We start from the raw sequence: 25,274 nt of genomic DNA on the forward strand, positions 1-25,274 counted from the left end.
AATATTTTTTAATTTTATAAACTATTCTAATATGTAGCTGTGACATAAACCTATGCAGCATAAGTAATACTCATATTATTTTTAAGTTTAAGAACTTGCTAACAACTTTTATATTACAGGAGAAAACACATTAAATTATTGCTATTAGAATTGGCAGGAAAAGAAAGCAAGTATAGAGTTCAGCGAGAAAGAATTGTAGAAGAAAAATTCAATATTTATTTAATATACATTGTTATCCTGTAATTGTTACATTAATCACATAAAATAAGTCTAATTAATGTGTGATAAAGAATAAGTACTTTAGGCACAAAACTTAATGATATTCTACTTACAATCAAAGGTTCTATGTAATCTGTGCTTATTGCATTAAACCACACATTGCATGCCTGTTATCTCCTTTGTTTTACAATCTGGAGCTTAGTTCACTTTCTGCTCCCTAGTAAGAGTAATGCCTTTGACATGTTAAAAATGAGTTGGCTGAACGCCAAGGAACCTGCTGTAGCTGAAATACAAAGATAGTTCACAGGGAAAAAAAAAAGTAAGACTTAATCTCCTAAACATATTAAGTTTAGTCTGCTGCATTAAATTTAAATGCATCAAATTATAAATGTTTTGATCTTTTCCCCTTCATATTTTCAAGGACATTGCTTTGGGAGCACACTCAGCAGTGCTCACTGTGTGCTCAGGCATCACTCCTGGCAGGACTCAAGGACCTATATGTGGTCCCATAATGGAACCTGGGTCAGTCAAGTGAAATCAAGTGTCTTATAGTTTGCAATGCAATAAAGATAACGAGAAATCATAAAGTCCATAAGGAGAGAGAGGGGGGGGGGAATTTTCTGCCATAGAGGTGGGGGGAGGGGTGAAATGGAATGGGGGCAGACTGGAGACATTGGTGGTAGAAAATGTACACTGGTTGAGGGATGGGTGTTCGATGGTGATTCAATTAAAGAAGTGCCTTTATCTATTGGACTATCCCTATGGCCATTTCTATTCATTTTAAATGACACTGCACTCTAAGTTACTGAGTAATGTAGTGAAGACTCTTTTGGTAAGATCATTTGCGTGGCACTGTGTGATTTCTTTCTCATTTTATAATGTCTATAGTGTTTTGAATAAAAAAAGCAGAAATAAAACATTCTCTGCATTTTAACATTTATGTATTGACATAAATAATTTTCATGACATAATACAAATTATTATAATTGTAAATTTATGGTAAATAGGATTTCATACATTTTAATGGTAAGGTGTCAATTAAGAGTAAACATTTATTAGAGAGCTTCATTCACTATCATGCAATATCCAACCAAAATTTTATTAATATTCTTATTTGAATGGAATGTTTTACTCAAACATGTGATATTATAGAAGTACATAAAAAACATAAGCTATTTTTATTTCTTCCTATGTCTTCCCTTATTATTTTCTCTAGAGGACTGGCTCTAGCTGAGTTACTTCAAAGTATGCTGTAGCTAAAACTTATGTGGCATGCAGAGGTGCTCTGGAAACAAATCAATACACATTGAAGTTCATGAGAGTCACCACATGCCAGGTAGATTTAAAAGAAGGAGTTTTAATAATTCTGTGTATAAAACCACAGAAAATTCAAAACCTGAACATTGCATATGTGAGACATATACAAATCAACATAATAAGGAATATAAAAGGTCAAGGAGAACTGAATTGCTCATAGGGTGTAGGATAACACTGGTTTGTTTACTTCTTCCTGGCCCCAGGGAGCTTAAGGTTTATTGGGTTACACCTATCACAGTGCTCCCAAGACACTCCCACTCTTGTGTGTTTATCTTTAACCTCTTCTCTGTGCTCTGTTTCCTCAACCGGTCAATCACCTTTATCCCCAAATCAGACTCTGACTTGTATTTGTAAGTGAAATGTTGCTTTTTTTTTCTCTTTATGCCCTTTTACATAGTTTACTTCAAAGCAATGTCCTTTGTGTATAGACACAGAAAAACAAATTAATGCTATGCTTTTGCAACTTGGGAGTTAAATGACTCCAAATAATAATCCCTCCTGTGCTTCTGTTTTCTTGACTTAAGCTGTAGTTGCCCTTAATTCCTAGCATCCCAAAAGCAGGGTCCTGATGAGTAACTGGAAGGACCCAGGGCAAGTTGTGAGTTGCCCTGGCATTGAAACTGGCGAGGTCAAGCTCCATAATACTTAACTACAAGTTAAGAGCATGATCGGGACAAATTCTGTCATAACATAAAGAAAAACAGCTGGAATAGGACCCAATTTATGGTTAGGAAAGACTAATCTGGCATGAGCACCATAGTCTGGGATTTATAGCAAGAGGTCCCCAGGAGAGACACTATGCAAGCTTAATGTATCTCTCACTATGTCCATACAAAATGACTAATATTAAGAAGTAGAATTAAGATGAAAGTTTAAATGGTTGTTGGACTAAGGAAAGGAGAAAACATACCTCGAGGTTGTATTTTACCCTTGAGCAGATCTTCTGGCTGCACAATATCAGGAGGGGCTTTCATATGTAGACTGTACTACTGAATTTAGATGTGATTGCTTGGAGACTGGACTCAAGACCAAGACTATGAAGATGGTCCGGAGAGACTAGCATGGGGCACAGGAGGCAATGGGAATGAGGGGCAATGGGAGACTCGAATGGGGGGTTTAGTAAGACTGGGACAGGCTCATGGGGAGAATGGAATAAACGGCAACTGATCACCAACCAGCCTGGTGGCCCTCTTCTCTCCATTATGTGTCTGTTGGTGGAGGAAGGCCAAGGTGGCGGAAGCAGCTTTTGGCCACCAAACGCACAAGATGGGTGAGAGTGACCACATCACCACCGCCATCGCCGACTCACTTATTTATTTTGTGATTACATAATAGAGGAGCACAGCAGTAGGGCGTTTGCCTTGCATGCAGCCAACATGGCCGACCCGAGTTCGATTCCTCCACCCCTCTCGAAGATCCCGGCAAGCTACCGAGAGTATCTTTCCCGCATGGCAGAGGCTGACAAGCTCCCCGTGATGTATTCGATATGCCAAACACAGTAACAACAAAATCTCCAATGGAGACGTTACTGCGCCCGCTTGAGCAAAATCGATGAACAACAGGAGGACAGTGACAGTGACTCTTTTCAAAGAGTTACGAAAGACCCAGATATTCCCAGGATAGTATTTTAAGTATCCAGAGTACAATACAATATTTCTGACACTCAAGAAACCTAAAGTAGTTAGTTCTGAAGAGAAAGGCAACATATCCACAACCCATGGACACTTAAATGTTAAGTACGTCATATTAAAATTTTAGAGAATCTGGATTTGGTGTAATAGTTCAGTGGGTAGGGTGATTGCCTTGCATAATGCAGACCCAGGTTTGACCTAACAGGATCCTCTGATTGCAGAGGCAGAGTAATTTCTGAGTATTTCTGGGTATGGACCTCCTCCTCAGCCCCTCAAAATAATAGCAATAATTTAAAAAGCCAATTTAGTAATATTACATGTAGAAAAGGAATACATGCATTTCATGAATAAAACTTTGGGATATATGCTTAGAGAAACAAAAATACGAGATAATAAAATTATGAATTAGAATTTAAAAAGTTAAGTAAATAACCATATAGGATGGGTTTAAGTGACAATGAAAGAGGTGAAGGAATAAATAATTAGTTAAATTGATGAGGAAATAACAAAAATCATCTGCTCAACATGTAATGAAAATGTTATAAATAATGGTGCATTGACACAGAGATTTATGAAATGGAAGGTCTGATGTGATTAAGTAAAATACTTAAGATTAAAAACTGATATCAGGGGCTGGAGCAATAGCACAACAAGTAAGTCATTTGCTTTGCACGTGGCCAACCGGGGTTTGATTCCCAGCATCCCATATGGTCCCCCAAGCACCACCATGAGTGATTCCTGAGTGCAGAACCAGGAATAACCCCTGAGCATTGGTTGGGTGTGACCCAAAAAAGCAATAAATAAATAAATAAAAACCGATATGAGAGGAAAAACAATTGAAGATATAAGATAAATACTAATTAAATATATTGACAAACATAAATTTACAGATTCAAGAGTTTGGTACAACATAACCTAAAACTTTTTATAAAACCACATACACCTATATCTTAAAGTGGTTAATAACAAATATAAATAACATTAATTAAAAGAAAGGAGAGGGCTGGAGTGATAGCACAGCGAGTAGGGCATTTGCCTTGCACACGGCCCAACCCTGATTCAATTCCCAGCATCCTATCTGATCCCCTGAGCACGGCTAAGAGTAATTCCTGAGTTCATGAACCAGGAGTAACCCCTGTGAACCTGTGCATCGCTGGGTGTGACCCAAAAAGAAAAAAACAAAAAATCAGGGACAGAAAAACCCAACTCACGGCAAGATAACAATTATAAGTTTAAAGGATTCCATGCATTTCTCATCAGAAATCAAGAACAGTTATGGATAATCAGAACAATTATTTTTGGGAGGTGGGCAAATGTTGATTGTCAGTTCAGATTTTCTATGGGAAAATATTTTAGAAATGATTGAGAGATAGATATTTTCAGATGAAAAGTATGCTACTCTGCTAAATAATTCTATAAAATATATTATCACTATACCACTTTATCACTGTTGTCCTGTTGATCCTCGAACTACTCAAGCAGGAACCAGTAATGCCTCTATTCCTCCCAGCCCTGAGATTTTAGCAGCTTCTTCTTATGCATCTTTTCCCAACGATTGGAGGCTCTTTAAGGGTGAGGGGAATGAGACCTGTTGTCATTACTGTTTTTGGCATATTGAATATGCCACGGGGAGCTTGCCAGTCTTAGCCCATGAAGGCAGGGTACTCTCAGTAGCTTGCCAGGCACTCCAAGAGGCATATATTAAAATATATTATAACTATCACATATTCTAGTTAGATTCTGAATGAAAATTCATCTGAACATAGAACAAAAATCCTAAAAGTATCATTTTATGGGGCTGGGGCAATATTAACAGGTAGGGTGTTTGCCTTTCATGCAGCCAACCTGATTTTAATCCACCGGACCTTAAAAGGTCATCTGAGCACTGCCTGGGGTGATACTAAGCACAGAAGCAGAATTGACCCCTCAGTGTCTCCAGGTGTGGCACTAAACAAGAAATAAAACAACAAAAAATCACTGCAATCTGGTTGCAAATGAACTTATAGTGTAGCAGGATACCTACATTAAAAACTAAATACCATGTAATGCTCTGTAGGCAGTGATATGTTAGGTTAGAATATTACACACAAATAACCAAAAACAAATCAGAAATATGTATCTTCTATTTTCAAATAAAAATAAAATGTTACAATTTTACAAATATGTCCAAAAAAAGTTAGGGTAATGGAACATACCATTTAAAAAAAGGAAATGACAAATGAAAGAAACAAACTAATAAGAATTATAATCCTGAGTTAACCCCCAAAGGCGGCTCTCCGCACGGCCATGGCACCAGAGGTACACGGAACCTAATCCAGAGCCTGGCAGCTTGTGACAGAAATGCGAATGGACTATGTGTTTGACTACGGTGCCATGCCTACCCCTCCCCCCTCCCCGGGAGGGAAAGGGTGTCTGTCTCTTCTGCCTTTTTCCCCCACCGGCAGCACAGTGGCCCCCGCCTCAGAGCTTATTGGAAAGCCAGGTATGAGCTAGTGGTGACGGGGCAACTGCAACCTCATGGGATGGGGGGCAGAACCAGCTCATCCTTCATGCCCTACGGTAGCCATGAGTTATCCCCCACGAAGAGCTCTCCAGCACAGCCATGTCCCCAGGGGCACACGGACCTAATTCGGAACCCAGCAGGTTGTGGCAGAAATGTGAACTGACTATATGTTAAACTGTGCTGCTGTGCCCTGCCCCCCCCGCCCCTCCCCCCAGGAGGGAAGAGGTGTCTGCTATCTCTTCGACCTTCCCTCCCCCTCTCTGGCAGCACGGTGGCTGCCACCTCAGAGCTTATTGGAAAGCCAGGTATGAGCCAGTGGTGACGGGGCAACTGAAGCCTCATTGGATGGGGGGGAGAGCGGGACCGGCTCGTCCTTTATACTCTACTAAGGCCACAAGTTGCCCCCCACGAGCAGTCCTCCAGCACAGCCATGGCACCAGACGCACAGAAACCAATCTTTTAATTATCCAGCTCTTGGAAGAAATCCCTCCAGACTTAATTAGTAAAATATCAGAAGTCCAAAATCATATGGTTTTCATAACCAGCAATAGAAAACAAATTTATTTCACAATGCCTTTTCAGCAGTTCTGATTGTTGGGGGCAAATTCCAAACAATAATGGTGCATCTTTTGTCAAGATAATGAATGTAATCAAAGTAGAGAGAGAGTTAAGTAGAAATCATCTGCCTCACAGGCATCGGGAGAGGTGAGGAGGGTATATAGGGGTTCTTGGTGGTGAAAAATAATTTCTGGTGAAGGGAAGGGTGTTTGGTCACTGTAGGGCCAAGACTTAAACCTGATAGCTTTGTAACTTTACTCATGATGATTCAACAAATAAATCTAACAACAACACAAAAAGAATTACATCCCTATAGATCTAATTTTGGAGAAATGTTCAATCGTATATAGGAGGCTTGAGTTCAAGTACATCATTTCCCAAGCCCTGCCAGAAATAAATCCTGAGCCACACTGGATATAATCCCCAAACTAATCCAGCTGCAAATTAAATACCTAAATGCAACTACGTAAATAATTATCAATGATTTAAAATCAGTGGTTTGCTAACTATCACCCATTGGTTAATTCACTCTCAGAAATTTTTGTATGTACAACTTACTTTTAAGACAAATTTTATCAGGGGCTGCAGAGATAGTACAGTACAATAAGGGTATTGCATTTGCTTTGTATGCTGCCAACCCAGGTTCAATCCCTGGCATTTCATCTGGTCCTTCAACTACTGCCAGGCATAATTTCTGAGTGCAGATCCAGGAGTGACTCTTGGACATGCCCCATTGTAATCCAAAAGCAAAACAAAAACAAAAACAAAATGGATTTTTCACCAGATATTTGGTGGCTTGTAAGAAAGAAAATATATGACAAGCCTTTTAAGGTGTTTATTTAAGACAGAAATCACATATATATATATATATATATATATATATATATAAAGACTAAAGCAGTTATTGGTACATACTAAAAAACTAATGCATTAAAAATTCTAAAATATAATTGACCTATTACTTACTAACTCCTAGTTTGTGGATTTCAATCAGTTTTTCATGATACTGGCAGTGAAATGATTTTATTTGTGAAATTAATTAGAATGACAGTGACAGAGATTGACAGTGATTATATAACCAACATTTAATCACATGGTACCTAAAAAAGACATTATTTTCACATATAATTACTATAAGTTGATGATCAAATGATTGAATAAAATTTGTGCAAACTATTACTTCTGTACGTATTTGGATATTAAAAATTACATATTACATCAAAGAGAATAGCAGAGAATATATAAGAAATGTTCTTGATGAACAATGATCTGAGAGAAAAAATAAAATAATATATTTTCTCCAAATTTCACTACATCACAACGACTAGGATCAAATGGTGAAAGTCACTTTGCAGCTATGTGAACAGGACAGGGAGTTGAGAATATTATTGCGTATAATCCCATGGAAGCAGACTAATATCCAAGAGAATATGATGTATCACCACTGACTTTGAACATGGTAGGGGATTATGAACCCAGGAAAGTCGGCAGATTTGAGAAGATGTTAAATTCAAGAAATAAGAATTGCCCCTTGGTTCTCCACAATGGAGTACAGAACAAGAGACACTTTATTTCATCCCAGTGAAAGTAATTTCAAAATATTTCTTTGATCTAAAAAAATGTGTTGTCTATATTTCAAACAAATTTGTGTGTACTAGTAATAATAACACAAAACTAAGAGGAGATACAAAACCCTAAATGTGTACTGAAGCATAGATTAGTACCTGATTTAAAGTTATAAAATAAAGCACTGTAGATTATAATCATGGAAAAGGATTTTTAATTCCCATAGAATAGCCCTTCTGAAAAATCAGTGATTCCACAGTTCAAACAATACTATCACCCACCTTAGCTATGATCTAACAGATTTAAGGTAAAGGTAAAGGCCCTCCCGTTGATCGTCGATTTGCTCGAGCGGGCCCAGTAACGTCTCCATTGGAGACTTTGTTGTTACTGTGTCTGGCATATCGAATACTCTCGGTAGCTTGCCGGGCTCTCCGAGAGGGGCGGAGGAATCGAACTCGGGTCGGCCATGTTGGCCGCTTGTAAGGCGAATGCCCTACCCGCTGTGCTATCGCTCCAGCCCAGTGGTTAATTCCGATAACGAACGAGACTCTGGCATGCTAACAACAGATTTAGGGAACCAAAAACAAGTTACTATTACTACAGAATATATTTGCTTCATAAATACACATTGTCTATTAACAAAATTAACTATACTTGAAACAAATATCAGTCAATAAAAAAAATAAAAATCATAGCACTGTAGCACTGTCTACCCGTTGTTCAAAGATTTTGCGTAAGCGGGTACCAGTAATGTCTCCATTGTGATACTTGTTGTTACTGCTTTTGGCATATCGAATATGCCACAGGAAGTTTGTCAGGCTTTGCCTTGCAGGCAGGATATTCTCGGTAGCTTGCTGGGCTCTCCGAAAGGGATGGAGGAATCAAACCCAGGTCGGCCACGTGCAAGGCAAACACCCTACCCGCTGTGCTATCGCTCCAACCCAAATAAAAACCATATATAGAAGACGATTATATTAGAAAGATAAACAAAGCAAGATATATAGAAACGCAGCAAGTATCTGGAAATCAGACATTCTTACCAAAAATTATGACCAATATTAAATTACAAAAAAAATTAGACAGCATATTCAACTGAAATCCAACAAAAACACAGTCTATCACAATCTGTGGAAGGCAGTCAAATCATTGGTTGAGAAAAAAATTAATTCATACACATAAAAGAAAATAAGGAATAACTAAAATAATTTAAGTAATAATACATCTGAATAAACCTAAATAAGAACTGGAGAGATAATCCACTATTTAAGATGCATGCTTTACTTGTAACCAATCCAATTTGATCCCCAGTACCACAAGATCACTAGGAAAACCTGTCATACTCTCTCATCAATGCTTAGGAAGCATTCCCCTTCTCCTCAATGGGAAAAAAAAATCACTGAATATACCTCAAAATAAATCTAAATTCAGAAAATAAAACAAAATCAACAAAATAAAAATATACAAATGTTATAAATTAATGCAGCAAAATATTAACATATTTTTCAAACCTTGAGAAAGATAAAACATTAGCAAATCCTTAGCAAAGTAAAAATATTTTCAATAGATCTGTGTGAATTTTTTATATCTATATCTATATCTATCTATCTATCTATCTATATGAAAAAGTAATATATACCTGCCTACTTCACAAAACATAACCTCAAAGTGGTACATAGGGAAAAATTCCAAGAGACTAAAAAAATTGATTCTAAGGAAATGATAATTTTGGTGATTGCAATCATTTTTTGAGTGTATGTGCATTTGTTAAAACTATTATATTTTTACAACTTTTATTTGAATATCTTATTCTATTTCAATGACATTTAAAGTAAGTTTTTTTTTTTAAGGGTTTGATTTTGTTGTTGTTGTTAGTTTTCTTTTTTTAGGCCAAACCCAGCTCTGCCCGGGCTTTACCGTTGGCTCTGCACTTAGGGGTCACTTCTTGTGGGGCTTAGGGGACCATATTCAGTGCTGGCAATAAAACAAGCAAAACAAGCACAAGGGCAGTTACAAGCAAAACAAGCACAGAATCACTCTAGGATCTCTCAAGCCCCAGGGCATCTACTTAAAGTTGTTCCCAGTAAAGTAAAAGTAAATTAAATACTTAATCTTGGAGAAAGGAAAACTTTAATCAAATGCTGGTTCTAGCCATCTAGCTCAGTTTAAGTAAAATGACTGTCACTGTCACTGTCCTCCCGTTCATCGATTTGCTGGAGTGGGCCCAGTGACATTGTGAGACTTGTTACTGTATTTGGCATATCAAATACGCCATGAGTAGCTTGCCAGGCTTTGCCGTGTGGGCGAGATACTCTTGGTAGCTTGCCGGGCTCTCTGAGAGGAGTGGAGGAATCAAACTCGGGTCGGCCGTATCAGCTACATGCAAGGCAAACGCCCTAACTGCTGTGCTATCGCTCCAGCCCAAGTAAAATAAAACACAATATATTTGACTTTTTTTCTTAATTGTGGTAAAACTTACTAGTTTTGAAATATATTTACTAGTCAGACTCTACTCCAATCCAATGATAGTTTTATCTCAAAATGTCCAAATTATTTCCAAAACGTTCATTTACAAAACAGATATTTTTCCCTGTTTAAAAGGTGGTATGCAATTTTCTGGTGAGATTTATTTTAAACATATTCTCAAAGCAATGCAAAAATACTGAATCACCAGTATTTTAAGCATTTTAATAAAAGGAGGGCTACATCTATGATTAAAAACAGTGAGTACTTTGTTGGCAATTCGGCCTTTGAGTGTGTGGTACACAAAGTACTGCCTTTTTTTATACTATCAAAGTATATAGTTTCTCCTAGGATATAAAATGACTAAATGACAAATAACAAAAATAATAAGTGAAAAACTGCACCACAAATGAGTCATGAGGTTCCAGAAAACTTAACTAAAGAAGATGAAAATGTAAGAAGTGTTGTTCAGTTACTGATAACTACATTTCAGTTTATACTATTTTAGCTTAATGTGTCGAAAGAATCATAATTATAAGGAACTGCAAAATCAATAGAATATGGCACCTGAAAAAGTCTCAACATCCTAAGTCTCAAATAACTGTTTTTTGCATAGTGACCTTCATCCCCCAAAACTGAACTCAGATACGTATGCACTTTGGTGTTCCAAAAATATTACAGCAAATCTTGCAATACACATAAAACGTGAAATGAACTTACATTCGATATCCAGGAACATGCTCTTTTGATGCCCTCCAATTCTACTCGCAGCTTCACAGTCATATCTGCCAGAGTCTGTCAAACTCACATCTTTAATATGCAGTGAGGAGCTTCCATGCCGCCCTCTGACATCTATACGCCCATCTGGACTCTGTTCAAACACATTCAGGAAAAAATAAAGGTTTTATGCTTGTTTCCTGTCAAATGACAATATATCACAAACATAACAGAGATTGATTCCTAACTGTACATTTTTTTGCTTTCTAAATTTAAATGTTTACTGTAGATTAGGTAACATAGTTACAATAATTATGGCATTTGTGACTTTGCTACAAAAGTTACTGCTTCTTCACCACTACTAAGTGTCTAGACCAGTGTCCTACTTATTTCTGTTCTACGTCTTCCTTACCAATCTCCTCTCCAACTCTCTCCTCATTGCTTGATACAGTTGTTTTGAAATCAAAATGTTTGTTAACCTATGATACTATTGATTTTCTTGTTTTATTTATTGTAATCACAGATGGTTGAGATCACCTGTACTAGTCGTTCTACCTTCAGCTTATCACATTAACTAGATATTCTCCAGTTCCATTTAAGATGCAGAAAACTGAAATTAATCTTGACATTTGTTACCAAGTAGTATTCCAGTGTGTATCTATACCACAACTTTTTATCCATTTACGCGTTTGACATATGAGTTGCTTTCAAATCCTGGCTATTCTACTTAGCATTGCTATGAATATAGATGTGCATATATGCTTTTAAGTTAATGTTTTGGTGCTCTTGGAGCAAATGCCCTAGAGTGGGAGTGTTGTGTCATACAGAAAATTTATTCTTACTTTTTTTGAGAAGTCTCCACACTGTTTTCCATAATGGCTGGATCAAAAAACATACCTATCTCCACCAATAGTCATGAAAGTTTCTATCTCAACTACACAGCAGTTGTTTTCAATCTTTCCCATATGTCATTCTCAGTGGTATGAGATAATATTTACTGCTGCTTTGATTTGCACTTCTTGAATAATAAGTGATGACAAGCACTTTGGCATATGCATTTTGACCCTCAATATGTCTTCTTTAGGAAAGTGTCTATAAATTCCTTAGCCCGTTATTGTTGGGTATTATTAGCCCTTTATTTGATATAAGATGTATATGCAGTAGAGTGAATTTTATTTGAGACCAAGTTCCCTTTGACATGAAAAAAACTTTTTTAAAGTCACGTCTGTATTTATGCTTACAGTTTTTTGTTTGTACATATGTTTGTTTTAAGCTTTTTCTTTCTTACCTAACTACTCATTCACAGAAACATTCATGAGTAGGAAAAATTAAAGTACATGATTTGTAAACTCCCATAATTTACTGTGTTCTTTGTTTCTGAAAATGCTTGCATGTTTTAACCACTGAAACTCTGTTATATGCCTATCGAGTTGACAGGTGGGGATGGGTTGGGATGGGGAGGAAATATAATACTGGTGGAGAAAGTTGAAACTGCTGGTGGGATTAGTGTAGAATTATTATCTTATGTCTAAAACACAACTATCAATAATTTGAAAATATAGGTCTTTAATAGAAAATGAGTTTTTAAAAAAGTTTTCATGCTTTTTATAACAATATCTTAAATTCCAATTTTATTCCTTAAAAATAAAGAAAATATCAATATTTAATTCTAGCTAAAATCTACCAATAAAAAAGTCTTTCTGTAGCATTTTATTTAATTCTTAACTATGTAGAAAATACATCAGTGTGTAAAGTATTTTTGAGTTATTTGTTTTTTAGATTTGCTCTCTAATCTTTTATAAGCATAAATTTGGATAAATTTTAACGCCTATGTGTACTTTTCTAATTGTCATGTAGTGAGTTCAGTCACTCAATTTATTTACAATCCAGAAAAAAATATTTTAAATACAAAGGCCATACTCTAAGTGATAAATTGTGCTAATCAGATCAGAACTGGAGGGAAAACACCTAAACCCCAACTCTCAGGTATGATGAAAAAATATTAGGGTGAGATTTTCTAGTGAAGAACAGTGCCTTCTGCAAATCAGTAAGGTATTTGACTTCTGACAAAATTATTTACTTTATTGGGAGAAAGGAAAAAAAAACAGTTTCACAGAAGTTAAATTTTAAATGAGTAAAAGAGCTAATTTTATATACAAGGAAACTACATCTGGAAATAATTTCTATATTTGCTATCGTATATTTTTCAGTCCTAAACTTTTTATACCTTCATTCATCATTGGACCCGACTGCTTTATCCAGCTTTTGCTATAAACTGACTTCTTCGGCTTTCAGCACAGACACACACACACACACACACACACACACACACACACACACACACACTCATACACACTCATACACACTCACACATACAGCCTCTCTCCCCCATATTCTCTCAGTTACTCTCTGAAGATCCTTATTCTTGGTAGTGAACTGCATTGTCCTGGACACTCCCCAATTCTTGTGAATACCTTTTACCATGACACTCCCATCTTAAACTCAGTTTCCTACACTCATGACTTTCAGTTTCTCTTTCACTATCCCTTATTCTCTGGCTTTTCTGATGAACTATTTCATTTTCAGGGTAATTTAATTTAAGATCTATCTGAGACCATTTTGAACAGATCTGAACGTCAGACCTCTTTACCTGCCCTCCAAGTGTTCTTGTTGTTGTTTTTCCGAAAGCAGCTAATTTCATATATAGGGCAACTGATTTTATAACAATTTACAAATAACATCTCTTTTTCATGTCCATGCAATACTCTGTAAATCTAGAATATGTTTCAGAACCTTTACTTTTCTACCTGTATTCTAAAATAGGAGATATATCAGATTACCATCTACCTCAATTTTATTATTACTTTCTTTTTTTTGCAGGAACTGGTTCTATAGACTGATCTGCTCTTTTCTCATCTTTAGCCTTAATTGTACTGCTGAGTTCGAAGTATATTGACAGGAGACAATGAATTCGAAGAGAACAATCAGATAGGCTCTATAAGACCAAAAAAAGACTTCCTGACTCTGCAGAAGTCAGCAGCATTAAGTTCTTTCTATTTTTTTTTCCAGATAAAATATTTCCTGCTGCAGACTATCTTTTTTACAGCTGAGAATATTTTAAGAAAGGAATTTACAAGCCACATAAATATAAAAAGTTTTCACATACTTCATGCTTTCTAATTATAGGTAATAATGTATTATATTCTAAATAAAAATACTGATCGTTTATAGAAAGTACAGTGGACAAGGCATATGCATTGAATACAGCCATGCCAATTGGTCGGCTATACAGTTCCCCAGCTCACTCTAGAAGTGAACCCTGAGTGCATACACAGGAGTAAACCTTGAGGAACACTGGTGTGGCCTCAAAATGCAAAACAAAAACCTACAACACCAACCCTTCTGCCTAATGTTTAAGGACTCATGATAGCACCTTTCCATCTAATCATACTTTCCAATTTGTACACTCTCCAAGTGAATTTAAGTCTGAATTACTTGTACTTTGATGCAATATTGTGCTGTCCATAAACACTCTTCAAAGGTTATTCTTAAAGTTTTTGCCTTGATCTCCTTTAAATTTAAATAGAATGATTCTAGCTTAATTTATTAGTGAAATACCACTTTGGGTTCTACAGAGTCCTGGGTGGAATCTGATTATTTTTATCTTCCTTTGTCCATTTATCTGTTTTATTCCTCTGTGCCTCTTTTTCTGTTTCTGTCTCTGTCTCTGTCTCTCTCTCATACACACACCCAGACACACACAAACACAAGTGCATACACAAATAAACTATAACTACTAGCTATTCAGGAGACAGAGCATTTTCAGTTGTAGGAACCTTATAACTTCAGGATTTAGCCTGTGCTCATCTGATCTGGATGAGTATCTAGAAAAGAACCATTTAGTCAATTACCATTTGAAGGAAAATACTTTTTAGTGAAATTCACATGTAGTTGAGTAAAGAAGATTCTTTAGCATATATTTACTGTGATGTAAAATCTGAATTTAACATCTGTATTTGACTGTAGAGAATCTTTTGTTCAATATGCAAAGCAAATTTTTCACTTTCCTGTTCAGAAAAAGTATATTGTTCACTTCCAGTATCATTAGATACATTTCAACTTTATTGAAACTTACAATCTTGTCATTACTTGTAAATAATATGAATTTTCTAGAGTAATTTTGTTTGAATAGTGAAAAAATTACTTTTTTAAAATTAGCACACTAATAGAGGAATATTGGTATTTAAGTTATTGTCTATATCTTAAATAAATAACATAAATAAGAGAAGAGTGTGATTTGTCTGGAAATGTGTATTTTGAAATGTGTGACTGGGAATATTATGCCATTTTCAAACTTTTTATTAACTGGCTTTGTAATGATACACAATATGCATCTATCTCAAGTAATTATACTTTAAGTCAAAAATCATTCATTCTCACACCTGACATTCCAAAGGTTATCTTTCTCTTTGTACTACTAAAATGCATTACACATCTCTGAAAGAAGATTCATTAATGTCTAGATTTTAAATTACCATCTCAAGAACATTCATTTAAAACATCTGTTATTTGACAGAGACAGGTTAACTGGCATATTAGCTGTCCATGTAGTATTTTTCAAATTCTAAGTAAGATCACAAGAAGTTAAAGTGTCTGGCTGAACATTGTTATTTCAACCATTTTAGGAAGGTACCTGAAAGATGTTATATTCCTTGCATTTACAAAAGATCATTTTCAGAACTGTTTTTAAATTGTGTTTAGATATTATTATAAAACAATTATGTAGAGTTTAAAGCAATTTCAGTAACCCTACAATTGTCTAGGTGATAAGTACCTCTTATTTATTATGTAATTTATGTATTTTCAATAAAATTTTATTGAGAAAATTTTGCTTTATAACATCACATAGGTTTCCAGTCATGGTCATGGTCTTCCCGTTACTCATTGATTTGATCGAGTGGGCCCAGTAACGTCTCCATCATGAGAATTGTTACTGTTTTTGGCATATCAAATACTTCACAATTAGCTTGCCAGACTTTGTCATGCTTTGTCATTTGGTAGCTTGCTGGGCTCTCCGAGAGGGGCGGAGGAATCGAACCTGGGTCGCCAGGCTGGCTGCGCACAAAGCAAATGCCCTACTGCTGTGCTATTGCTCCAGCTCAGGTTTCAGGTATACAACATTATATTTTCATGTCAGGATAAACTTCAATGGGATCCCCACAATATCCTAGTTGTCATCTAATACCAAACAATTATTTTCCTTTATTCATTCACCTATCTCCAACTCCCTTACTCCCTAACAATCACCAATCTTTTTTCTGTTTCACAGTGTTGTATTAGTTTTTTTTTGTCTTTTTTATATTCTACATGAATTAAGTGGTTAGGGATATATGTTTATTCCCAGCGAATGTTTTGTTGTCAGTTTTAATTATTGGCCATTTAAATGGACTATATTGTGATTTAATAGCTTACACTGCATATACTGCATCATTATACCCTTATTTTCAAAATTAGAATTCACTCAGTACACCTCTGAGGTGACTAACAATACGTCTTTTCTTTTCAAATTCATTGTGAATTAGGATATGATAAGCATAGAGGTGCTGGGAATACAGGCAGAACAATATAGGAGAATCTCTGTTCTTAGTGGAATATTAATCTTAACAGAAAAGATACATAGTAACTTTAAAATAGAAGAGAACATTGAAAAGCACCACTTTCGTTTGAGAAGTGTGTAAATAGAGCGGTCAAGTAAAGACAGGTACATCGCGTGATAATCCGTGTAGGTTGAGATCTGCTCATTTCAGGGGAAATTCAGTGGTGCTGGAGGTTACTAAGGTTATACTCTGCAGCATCCAGAAGGCTCGATAGAGGACCCTGTGCAGACCCTGAAATGCACTTAATTTCACTCAACTCTCTCCTTGGCCCCAATATTATTCCACTTTTATTTTGTTATGTTATAGATTAAAATCTTAAAATAGTAAAAAAAGTATGATGTTATAGAGAGAATTCCAGACCTATGGGACTGATCAGCATATAAAAGAATTTGGGGGGGGGGGGCGTAAGCAGATACATAGATGGGATCTGGGGAATACGCACAGCAAACAAGCAAATACAGACAAAGGGAGGAAGGAAATTCTTTCTTGCAATGACAACATATCTACATTGAATGTAAATTAAACTCAACTAAAATACTTAAGAGTCTCCTGCCCCCATGCCTAGCAGATCCAGCCACCACCATGCTGAGACCACTCTCCACAAGCATGAAGGTAACGGCAGAGGAACACAGGCACGTGGGTCCCGGGTCTGAGATCCCCAAGCCTGCTTGGATCGGGGCTGAGCAATCCTCCACCCAGATCCTCCATCTTCCAGTAGGCAGGGGTCACACCCACCAACTGACTCCCGGCGCTATGTAATCCCATCAACAGCCAAGACCCAGAGACTATAAAACCCAGCTCCCAGAAGTGCACAGCCACATTTGCGGCCTTAAAAGAACCATGAAACTAAATATATAAACAATGAAAAAAACAACGGTCAAGACCCAGAGACTATAAAACCCAGCTCCCGGAAGTGCACGGCCACATTTGCGGCCTTAAAAGAACCATGAAACTAAATATATAAACAACGAAAAATATATAAACAACGAAACATAAAAAAACACATTTATGGTCTTAAAAGAACCATGAAACTAAATATATAAACAACGAAACATATGTGCCACAATGGTTATTGGCATTAATTCCGCAAAAATGACACGATGGAATAATCTTAACCTTCTAGAAGGAACTGAATATTGTAATATTAATGAACAAATATGGCAAATAGGTATTAGGGACTGATATAAATGTTTTGAATCTATTAGCTCATTTAATCCCCATGATAGTGTTATTCAATTAAGCTGATATCCTTTCCAATTTAAAAATAAAGAAATTGAGTCACAGGAATTCTGAATTACTTCACCAACCAACTTATAATTGATAATAACTAGATGTCATAATTTTTTTTGCTGTTAATATACTGAATTATTTCTGCAACATCATTCAGCCTATGAGACAAAGAAATGGCTGAACTTCATATTCAAATGACAGGAGTGTGATGAAAGTAAATTGAATTAGTGAGGTAAAGTCATTGGCCTCATGGATTAAAAAGCCTTCGTCGTGATTAAATACCAAACCATACTTACATAGGTGAATTTTAGAAAAAACAAAACAAAACATAACATAGTCTACAAAATGAGGCAGAAATCCTTGTAGGCATTTGTATCTAAACTGAACCTTGTAAGACAATCACTATCAATATACCAGGTGCCAGACTGAGAATTCTTACAGTACATATTATATCTTTGTTATGTACACTACTTAACAACATCAAGCTAGTACCATAAAGTAAAAATTGCCAGATAGCAATATATGGAATTTTCCTCTTGTTTTTAATAAATTGATTATGCTGCAATCATAGAAAAAGATGCATATGGGCCAGGGACATAATAGAGAAGCTAGTTACTTGCCTAGAAAGTGGATGATCACAGTTCAGGCAGTACATATCATATGGTTCCCTGAGGATTGCCAGGAGTTAAAAGTTAATAGTAAGTCCTCCTCGGGATATGAACCAGAGTATTAACCAAGCCCCACTGGGGGTGTGGATCAACACACACAAACAAACATAATTTTCAAATATACACATATACATGCACATATAATTTTCTCATGTAAATGTGTATATGAGCTATTTTTTAGTTTCTTGAGTACTTTCTTTATTCTACTGTATGAAATAAACTCGACTCACTATATTCAGGTGAAAGAAAAGATTACATGTAAGAGAAATCTTGTATTCATTGTTAGAAATCATCATAAAAGAGGCAGGACTCTTGCCAGAAAAATGTCTCAGGTCATGTGGCACATGCATTTTAAGTATGAAGCTCAGGATTCAAATCCTGCACCACCAGTTATGGTCCTGGTAGACCCCAATCACCGTCAGTCTTCTCATGCAGCAGTGTAAAAAAATAATCAAAGGAAAAGTAAACAGTTTCAAAAATTATTTTAAGATAATAAAATAATGCAAGAGGAAAAGTGCTAGAAATGTTGATAAATGTATTAATTTTAAAACCAAAACAGCTTCCTAAAATGCTTTACTGTGGGGGATGAATAAGTCAGTACTATCACCATAAACCATAGACACAACACATACAGTGGAATTTGGTGAAAACTAGAGAATATAAGTCATCCTATATTTGGTTCTGTTTTTTAACACGATAAAAATTAGATGGCTTGAAATTTAATTAAAACATAGCTGGTATTTTGCTAGAACACATGAAACATTACAAAAATTAGTAGATACAGAAAATGAAATTCAAGTTGGGGGCTAATACAAAAAAACAAGCCATTTATATATATGTATACATAATTCATAACATATTGATATAAATATAAATATATTTATTATTTTAACTCTATTAATATTTAACAAACAAACTTATATTTAGTTGTTCTGTATTGTATTTTCTTTAAGGGTAGAGAAGAATGCTAAAGAACATTCTTCCTAGCACCTGTGGATTTTAATGCCTTTTTTTTCAACGTTTCCGTAGATAATGTACTTTTTTGAAGGATTTTTCATTTCAAAGACATTTTTTTAAAAGAGATACCTAGTGTATTTTTTTCCCTACTAGTGCTCTGAATTCAATATTATAGGACCCTGCTGGGGTCCTATAATAATATTAAGGATAGTAGCTGGTTTTCTTATAAGACAAAAGAGATATTATTAGATACATTATTATCACATATACTCTACAGCATTTACAGAAACATTATTTTCTGCTACAAAGTCACAGTAATTTAACAATTAACTGTTACAAAGTAATGTAATTCAAAACTGACACATAATTTTTCAAAAGAGAAGACAATTTCTTTCAAGTACAAATTCTTAACAGACATTAAAAATCATTAATAAATCATGCTATTTAAAATGTGTCCATTTACAAAATACTTTTCAGAATTCTCTCAAAAAGTACTTTCAAAAGACCTTCTGGCAATTTTGATAACTGTTATTCAAGGTATGGACTGAAAATAAAAACTCACAAAGTTTTAAACATTTAAAAAGCCACCTTTCAGCATTCTCAGAGCATCAGAAAAGATTTCTAAAATGCCTAATTCTATTCCAGCATTTCCATTAGCCAGGGTATATAAGTGTCCATTTTGCCTATTGCCCAGCAGGGTCCTATAATATTGCACTCAGAGCACTAGTAGGGAAAAGAATACACTAGGTATATATTAAAAAAAAAACTCATTGAAAAAAAATTCTTCAGAGAAGTACATTATCTATTGAAAAGTTGGGAAAAAAAGGCATTACAATCTACAGGTGTTAGGAAAAATTTTCTTTAGCATTCTTCTCTACCATCTGAAACTGACAGTTTCCAAAGTAGGCATATTACCAAAGTAATCTTAGCTTTTCTTACAACTGAGTTTCATGGAAAGTCTGTAAGAAGTGAAACTTTAAACATTTAATGTTTTACTTTAGAAATTATTAGAGAGTTACCGTTAAAGTTTTCATTAGCTGAAAAAAATAGTATCTGTATTAAAAAAGCTAAACAACAAGAATAAAAAGTGTATATTAAAATGTACCTCATGGTGTTTCACTAAAAAAAAAAATTAAAAAAATAAAATGCAAGGTTATCTACTGCATTGACTTGGAATATCTTAGAAAACAGAAATATAAAAAGTTGATGTGTACTATGGCTCTGAATAATAAAGGCAATTGGTTTAGTAATAAAGAGTAGGAAATGATAAAATCTAGAAACTAAATTAAAACTTACAAATTAAAACTGTTATTTTGTATTCTGTTTTATAAGAATAAATAGGTAATACCAGAATTAACCTCATTAGAAACTGGTAGATTGACTAGATGATTCCTTAATGCATAAGATTGTATGGATATATATGTGTATATATATATGATATGCAAGCATTTTATATATATATGTATATATATATATATATGCAGAGTCTCCTGACCTCGCTCCTGGCTGTTCTTGCCGGGGCCCCTTGGAGGGGGGTGGGTTGAGTTTCCCTCCCTGCCCGATGCAGAGCTCCAGCAGTCGAAGACCTCCAGAACCAGTCACAACTATGCTGAGACCACCCTCCACACGCATGAAGGTACTGGCAGAGGAACAAAGGCATGCGGGTCCCGGGGCTGAGATATCCAAGCCTGCTTGGATCAGGGATGAACATCCTCCACCCAGATCCTGCATCTTACAGTAGGCCGGGGTCACACCCACCAACTGGCCCCCTGCACTGTGTAATCCCACCAAGGGCCAAGATCAAGAGACTATAAAACCCAGCTCCCGGAAGTGTGCGGCCGCATTTGAAGCCGCGCGCGACATTTTACTATCTCATTCTTACTTTGGACAACCTAGCAGGCTACCAAATGTAACCTGCCCACATGGCAGAGTCTGGCAAATTCCCTGTGGCATACCCAATATGCCAAATACCAGTAACAATGATGGGTCTCATTCTCTTAACCCTGAAAGAGCCTTGAATATGACACTTTTTAAAATCTCAGGGCTCGGACAAAGGAGACATTACTTGTGCCTGCTCGAGGCAACTGACGAACAACAGGATGATTGGAATCTGGATCGCACAAGCATTTTTAAATGAATAATTTGTAATTTATGTGGGTTGGTAAGTATTTGCCTATGTTGACTGGATGGGTGAGTACTAAGGAAGAAATAACAATTTCAAAGACAAGAGTGTTTTTCCAGGGTATAGCCATCAGAATATTTTTTGTATTTTTTATCTCTATCAAAGATTAGCTGGATAGAGAATATCTACAAAAATAAGCAAAAATGAGAACTCAGTATAATTCAATTATATTTTATAAAGAGTTAAAATTAATGTGGAATAAACATATTGCAGCTACTTTTGTAATTCTGAAATACAAACTTGGTTCTGTACCATACCATTTCACTCAAAAATTTATATATTAGATCAATGGAGAATACCATACACAAAATTATTGGAAACCCTCGAATGAAATATCATATAAGTTGCTGGGAAAAATTTAGATTATGTTGATCTGATGCAAATTAGAGATAAAGAAATGACTGAATATTCTCTGCTTGGGAAATAATATGATTTTTTGTAAATAAGACCCCTTCCCCACCCTCCCCCTGCCTCCATGACAGACATGATTCCCCATAATCTCTCTCTACTTTTGGGCATTATGGTTTGCAATACAGACCCTGAGAGGTTATCATGTTTGGTCCTTTATCTACTTTCAGCACACATCTCCCATCCTGACCTATTCCTCCAGCCATCTTTTTCCTAGGGATCCCATCTCTATTCCAGCTGCCTTCTCCCCTTTGTTCATGAGGCAGACTTCCAGCTATGGAGCAATCTACCTGTCCCGTGTATCTACTGTCCTTTGGCATCAGCCTCATGTTATGTTGTTTTATACTCCACAAAAGAGTGCAATCCTTCTATGTCTGTCCCGGCAGAGGACTTTCATTACTAAAAATAATGCCATAAATAAGTCCATCATATTTTAGTTTTCAATGCCACCAGTGCTTTTATAATAGCATTAAAATATTTGAAAATCAAAAGTTTCTCTCTTGAAATAAAAATCTTTGGATTTGTAGTTTTCACTTAATATAAATGTGCTTTTAATTATACTATCTATCCATCTATCTCTTTCTCTATACACACATATATACATATATGTACATGTATATTATAGAGTTAAAATGAAATTATGGTATTATAAATAATTGCAGTTAACAATTAGAGACTGGGTTAAAGAGATATTACAGAAGGTAGGATGTTTGCCTTGTACACAAAAGCACAGAAGACCAATGTTGAATTCCTGGCATCTAAAATTGTCCCCTGAGTTCACCAGGAGTGATCCCTGAGTACACACAGAGCTTGGAGTGAGCCCTGAGCACCTACAGGTATGATTCAAAGCCAAAAAAAAGTAAAAGATAACAAAATCTTCTATGTGTGGGGTATCAAAGTAGCCTATTGTAACTCTCTTGTCTATTTTTCCTCTTTTGGTCCCTTATTATTTACTTTATATATTTAGGTGTTGTTATAGCAAATGCATTGATATTTTAAGTGGTATATACTCTCCTCAACTTCAGCATCATCACTCTGCATTGCATTTCCTGCAGCTTTCTCCCTGTCATTTTCGGTTAGTGACTGCAGGGGTCTTCCAAGGTAGTGTCTGTAAATCAGAGCATTAAACCATGCTTACTTGGATACCCACATCGAGAAGGGCTTGGGGGCACACAGTGAAATAGCAGGTGGTACTCACAGCTCCCTAAGCTGCTTGGGATGCAGGTCTCTCACATCCAAGAACTGCAACATTTGAGTCACATCTCCAGCACAGTCTTTATTTTAATAGAGCCTGTTTTGTCTCATATATATGTAGCTAACACACTTTTCTTTTTGTTAAGGACTTCTTGGTAATTAATTCATTCCTCTTTCCTTTCTTGGCATTCTTTCCTTTGCAAATTAAGAATTTTCCATAGTGTTATGCTCAAATCCCTTTTTCTAGCTTTGATGTGTAAGGTGTAGTTTTTTTTCCTTGTGGTAACCTTAAAACAACTTATATTGATGAGAGTCTATTTTAATTTAATAATAACTTAAGCAAACACATTCGACTGCCCTACATTTCATAATCTTTCCATCTTTCATTTGATATTTTATCTTATGTATATCTTAACTATTATAGATATACTTAATTTTTCTCTTTATAAATTTTACTCATCATACTAACTTTATAAGGAACTAATCAACCACCTTCACTGTGTATTTACAGCTCAGTGTGAGATTTATTTTTTCATATTTTCCTGTCACTAAAAAGTAATGTGCTTTTAATTAAAAACTCCTTTAAGAAAAGGGAGCATTTTTTTCCTCAATTAGAAAATAGTCAATGAAAAAAAAACTCTAAAATGTGACACAAAACTGAGGTCAAAGAGGGGAAGGGGCTTAGAAGTCATAAAATAAGGAATCTGAATCTGGAAAAAAACTGAATGTCCAAGAACAGATGACTGGTTAAAGAAACTTTGGTACATTTACACAATGGAGTACTATGTAGCTGTTAGAAAAGATGAAGTCATGAAATTTACATACAAGTGGTACTAGATGGAAAGTATTATGTTAAGCGAAATGAGTCAGAAAGAGAGGGATAGACATAGGAAGATTGCATTCATCTGGGAAACATAAAGTAACAAAATAGGAGACTAACACCCAAGAGTGGCCGAAATTAGTACCAGGAATTTTGCTCCATGGCTTGTAGGCCAGCCACACATGCTAGGGGCAAAGGCAGCTCAGATAGAGAATGGAGCACCAAATAAAGGGTGTTGGGAGGATCCTCCCAGGATGGGAGAAGCATGCTGAAAGTAGACTATAGACCAAACGTGATTGTCACTCAGTGCCTCTTTTGCAAACCACAACACCCAATAGGAGAGAGAGAACAAAAGGGAATGTCCTGCCACAGAGGCAGGGTGGGATGGCGGGGATGGGGGATGGGAGGGATACTGGGATTTGTGGTGGTGGGAAATGGGCACTGGTGGAGGGATGGGTATTTGATCATTGTATAATTGAAACACAAGCAAAAAATTTGTATGTCTACAACTGTACCTCATGGTGTCTCTCTAATAAAAAATAAAAATAAATAAACAAAAAAAGAAGGAATCTGAGGAAAGTGCAGGAGGTAAAAGGGAACTTTAGCAATGGGAGATGGTAAAATACATTGTGTGCCTAAGTCATAGATATTAATAATATTGTAAGCCATATTACCTTAATATAAAAGATAAAATAAATTATTAAAATGTTCTTTTAACATTTTTTATTGTGCCTTGCAGTTCTGTTTTTTTTTTTTTTTAGAATTTTTGCTTCTCTGTAAAAACTCTACCTTTCCTCCAAATTGGAGTAAGATTTTCATGAAACGTTGCTTTTTTGAATATTTTCTTTCAGTGCTATTAATTTATCATTACACAGTCCCTCCTCATAGGTTGAAAGTGCCTACAAGAAGCCTAATATTAACGCATGCATTATCCTTCGCATAGAGCAAGCTGGAGTTTGTTTTTCTTGCTGATTTAAACAATTTTTTTATGAAAGATTTACAAAGTTACTGATAGTTGGGTTTTAGGCATACAATAATTCAACGACAATTTCTCCACCAGTGTCAACTTCCCTCCACGAGTTTTCCTAGGTTCCCTCCCCAACCCAAAACACAACTCTGCCCCCTCCTATATAAAGTATAGTTGTTGCCACTTAGATCTTATTTTTTTTTCAATTCTGCTGAGTCTG

At 35.7% G+C, this 25,274-nt stretch overlaps 1 protein-coding gene across 2 annotated transcripts in view; it reads right to left on the reverse strand.

Moving 5' to 3' along the window:
* The window catches only part of NCAM2 (neural cell adhesion molecule 2), a 442,733-nt gene that overhangs the window by 115,576 nt on the left and 301,883 nt on the right, over positions 1-25,274 (reverse strand). For both annotated transcript variants that reach the window (XM_056109214.1, XM_056109215.1), the window contains exon 9: positions 10,975-11,125. In XM_056109214.1, the coding sequence (XP_055965189.1) occupies positions 10,975-11,125 (151 nt within the window). The remainder of the gene's footprint in view (positions 1-10,974; positions 11,126-25,274) is intronic.

This window comes from Sorex fumeus, unplaced genomic scaffold (assembly GCF_029834395.1).
Source record: "Sorex fumeus unplaced genomic scaffold, SorFum_2.1 ptg000265l, whole genome shotgun sequence".
Classification (NCBI taxonomy): Eukaryota; Metazoa; Chordata; class Mammalia; order Eulipotyphla; family Soricidae; genus Sorex; species Sorex fumeus.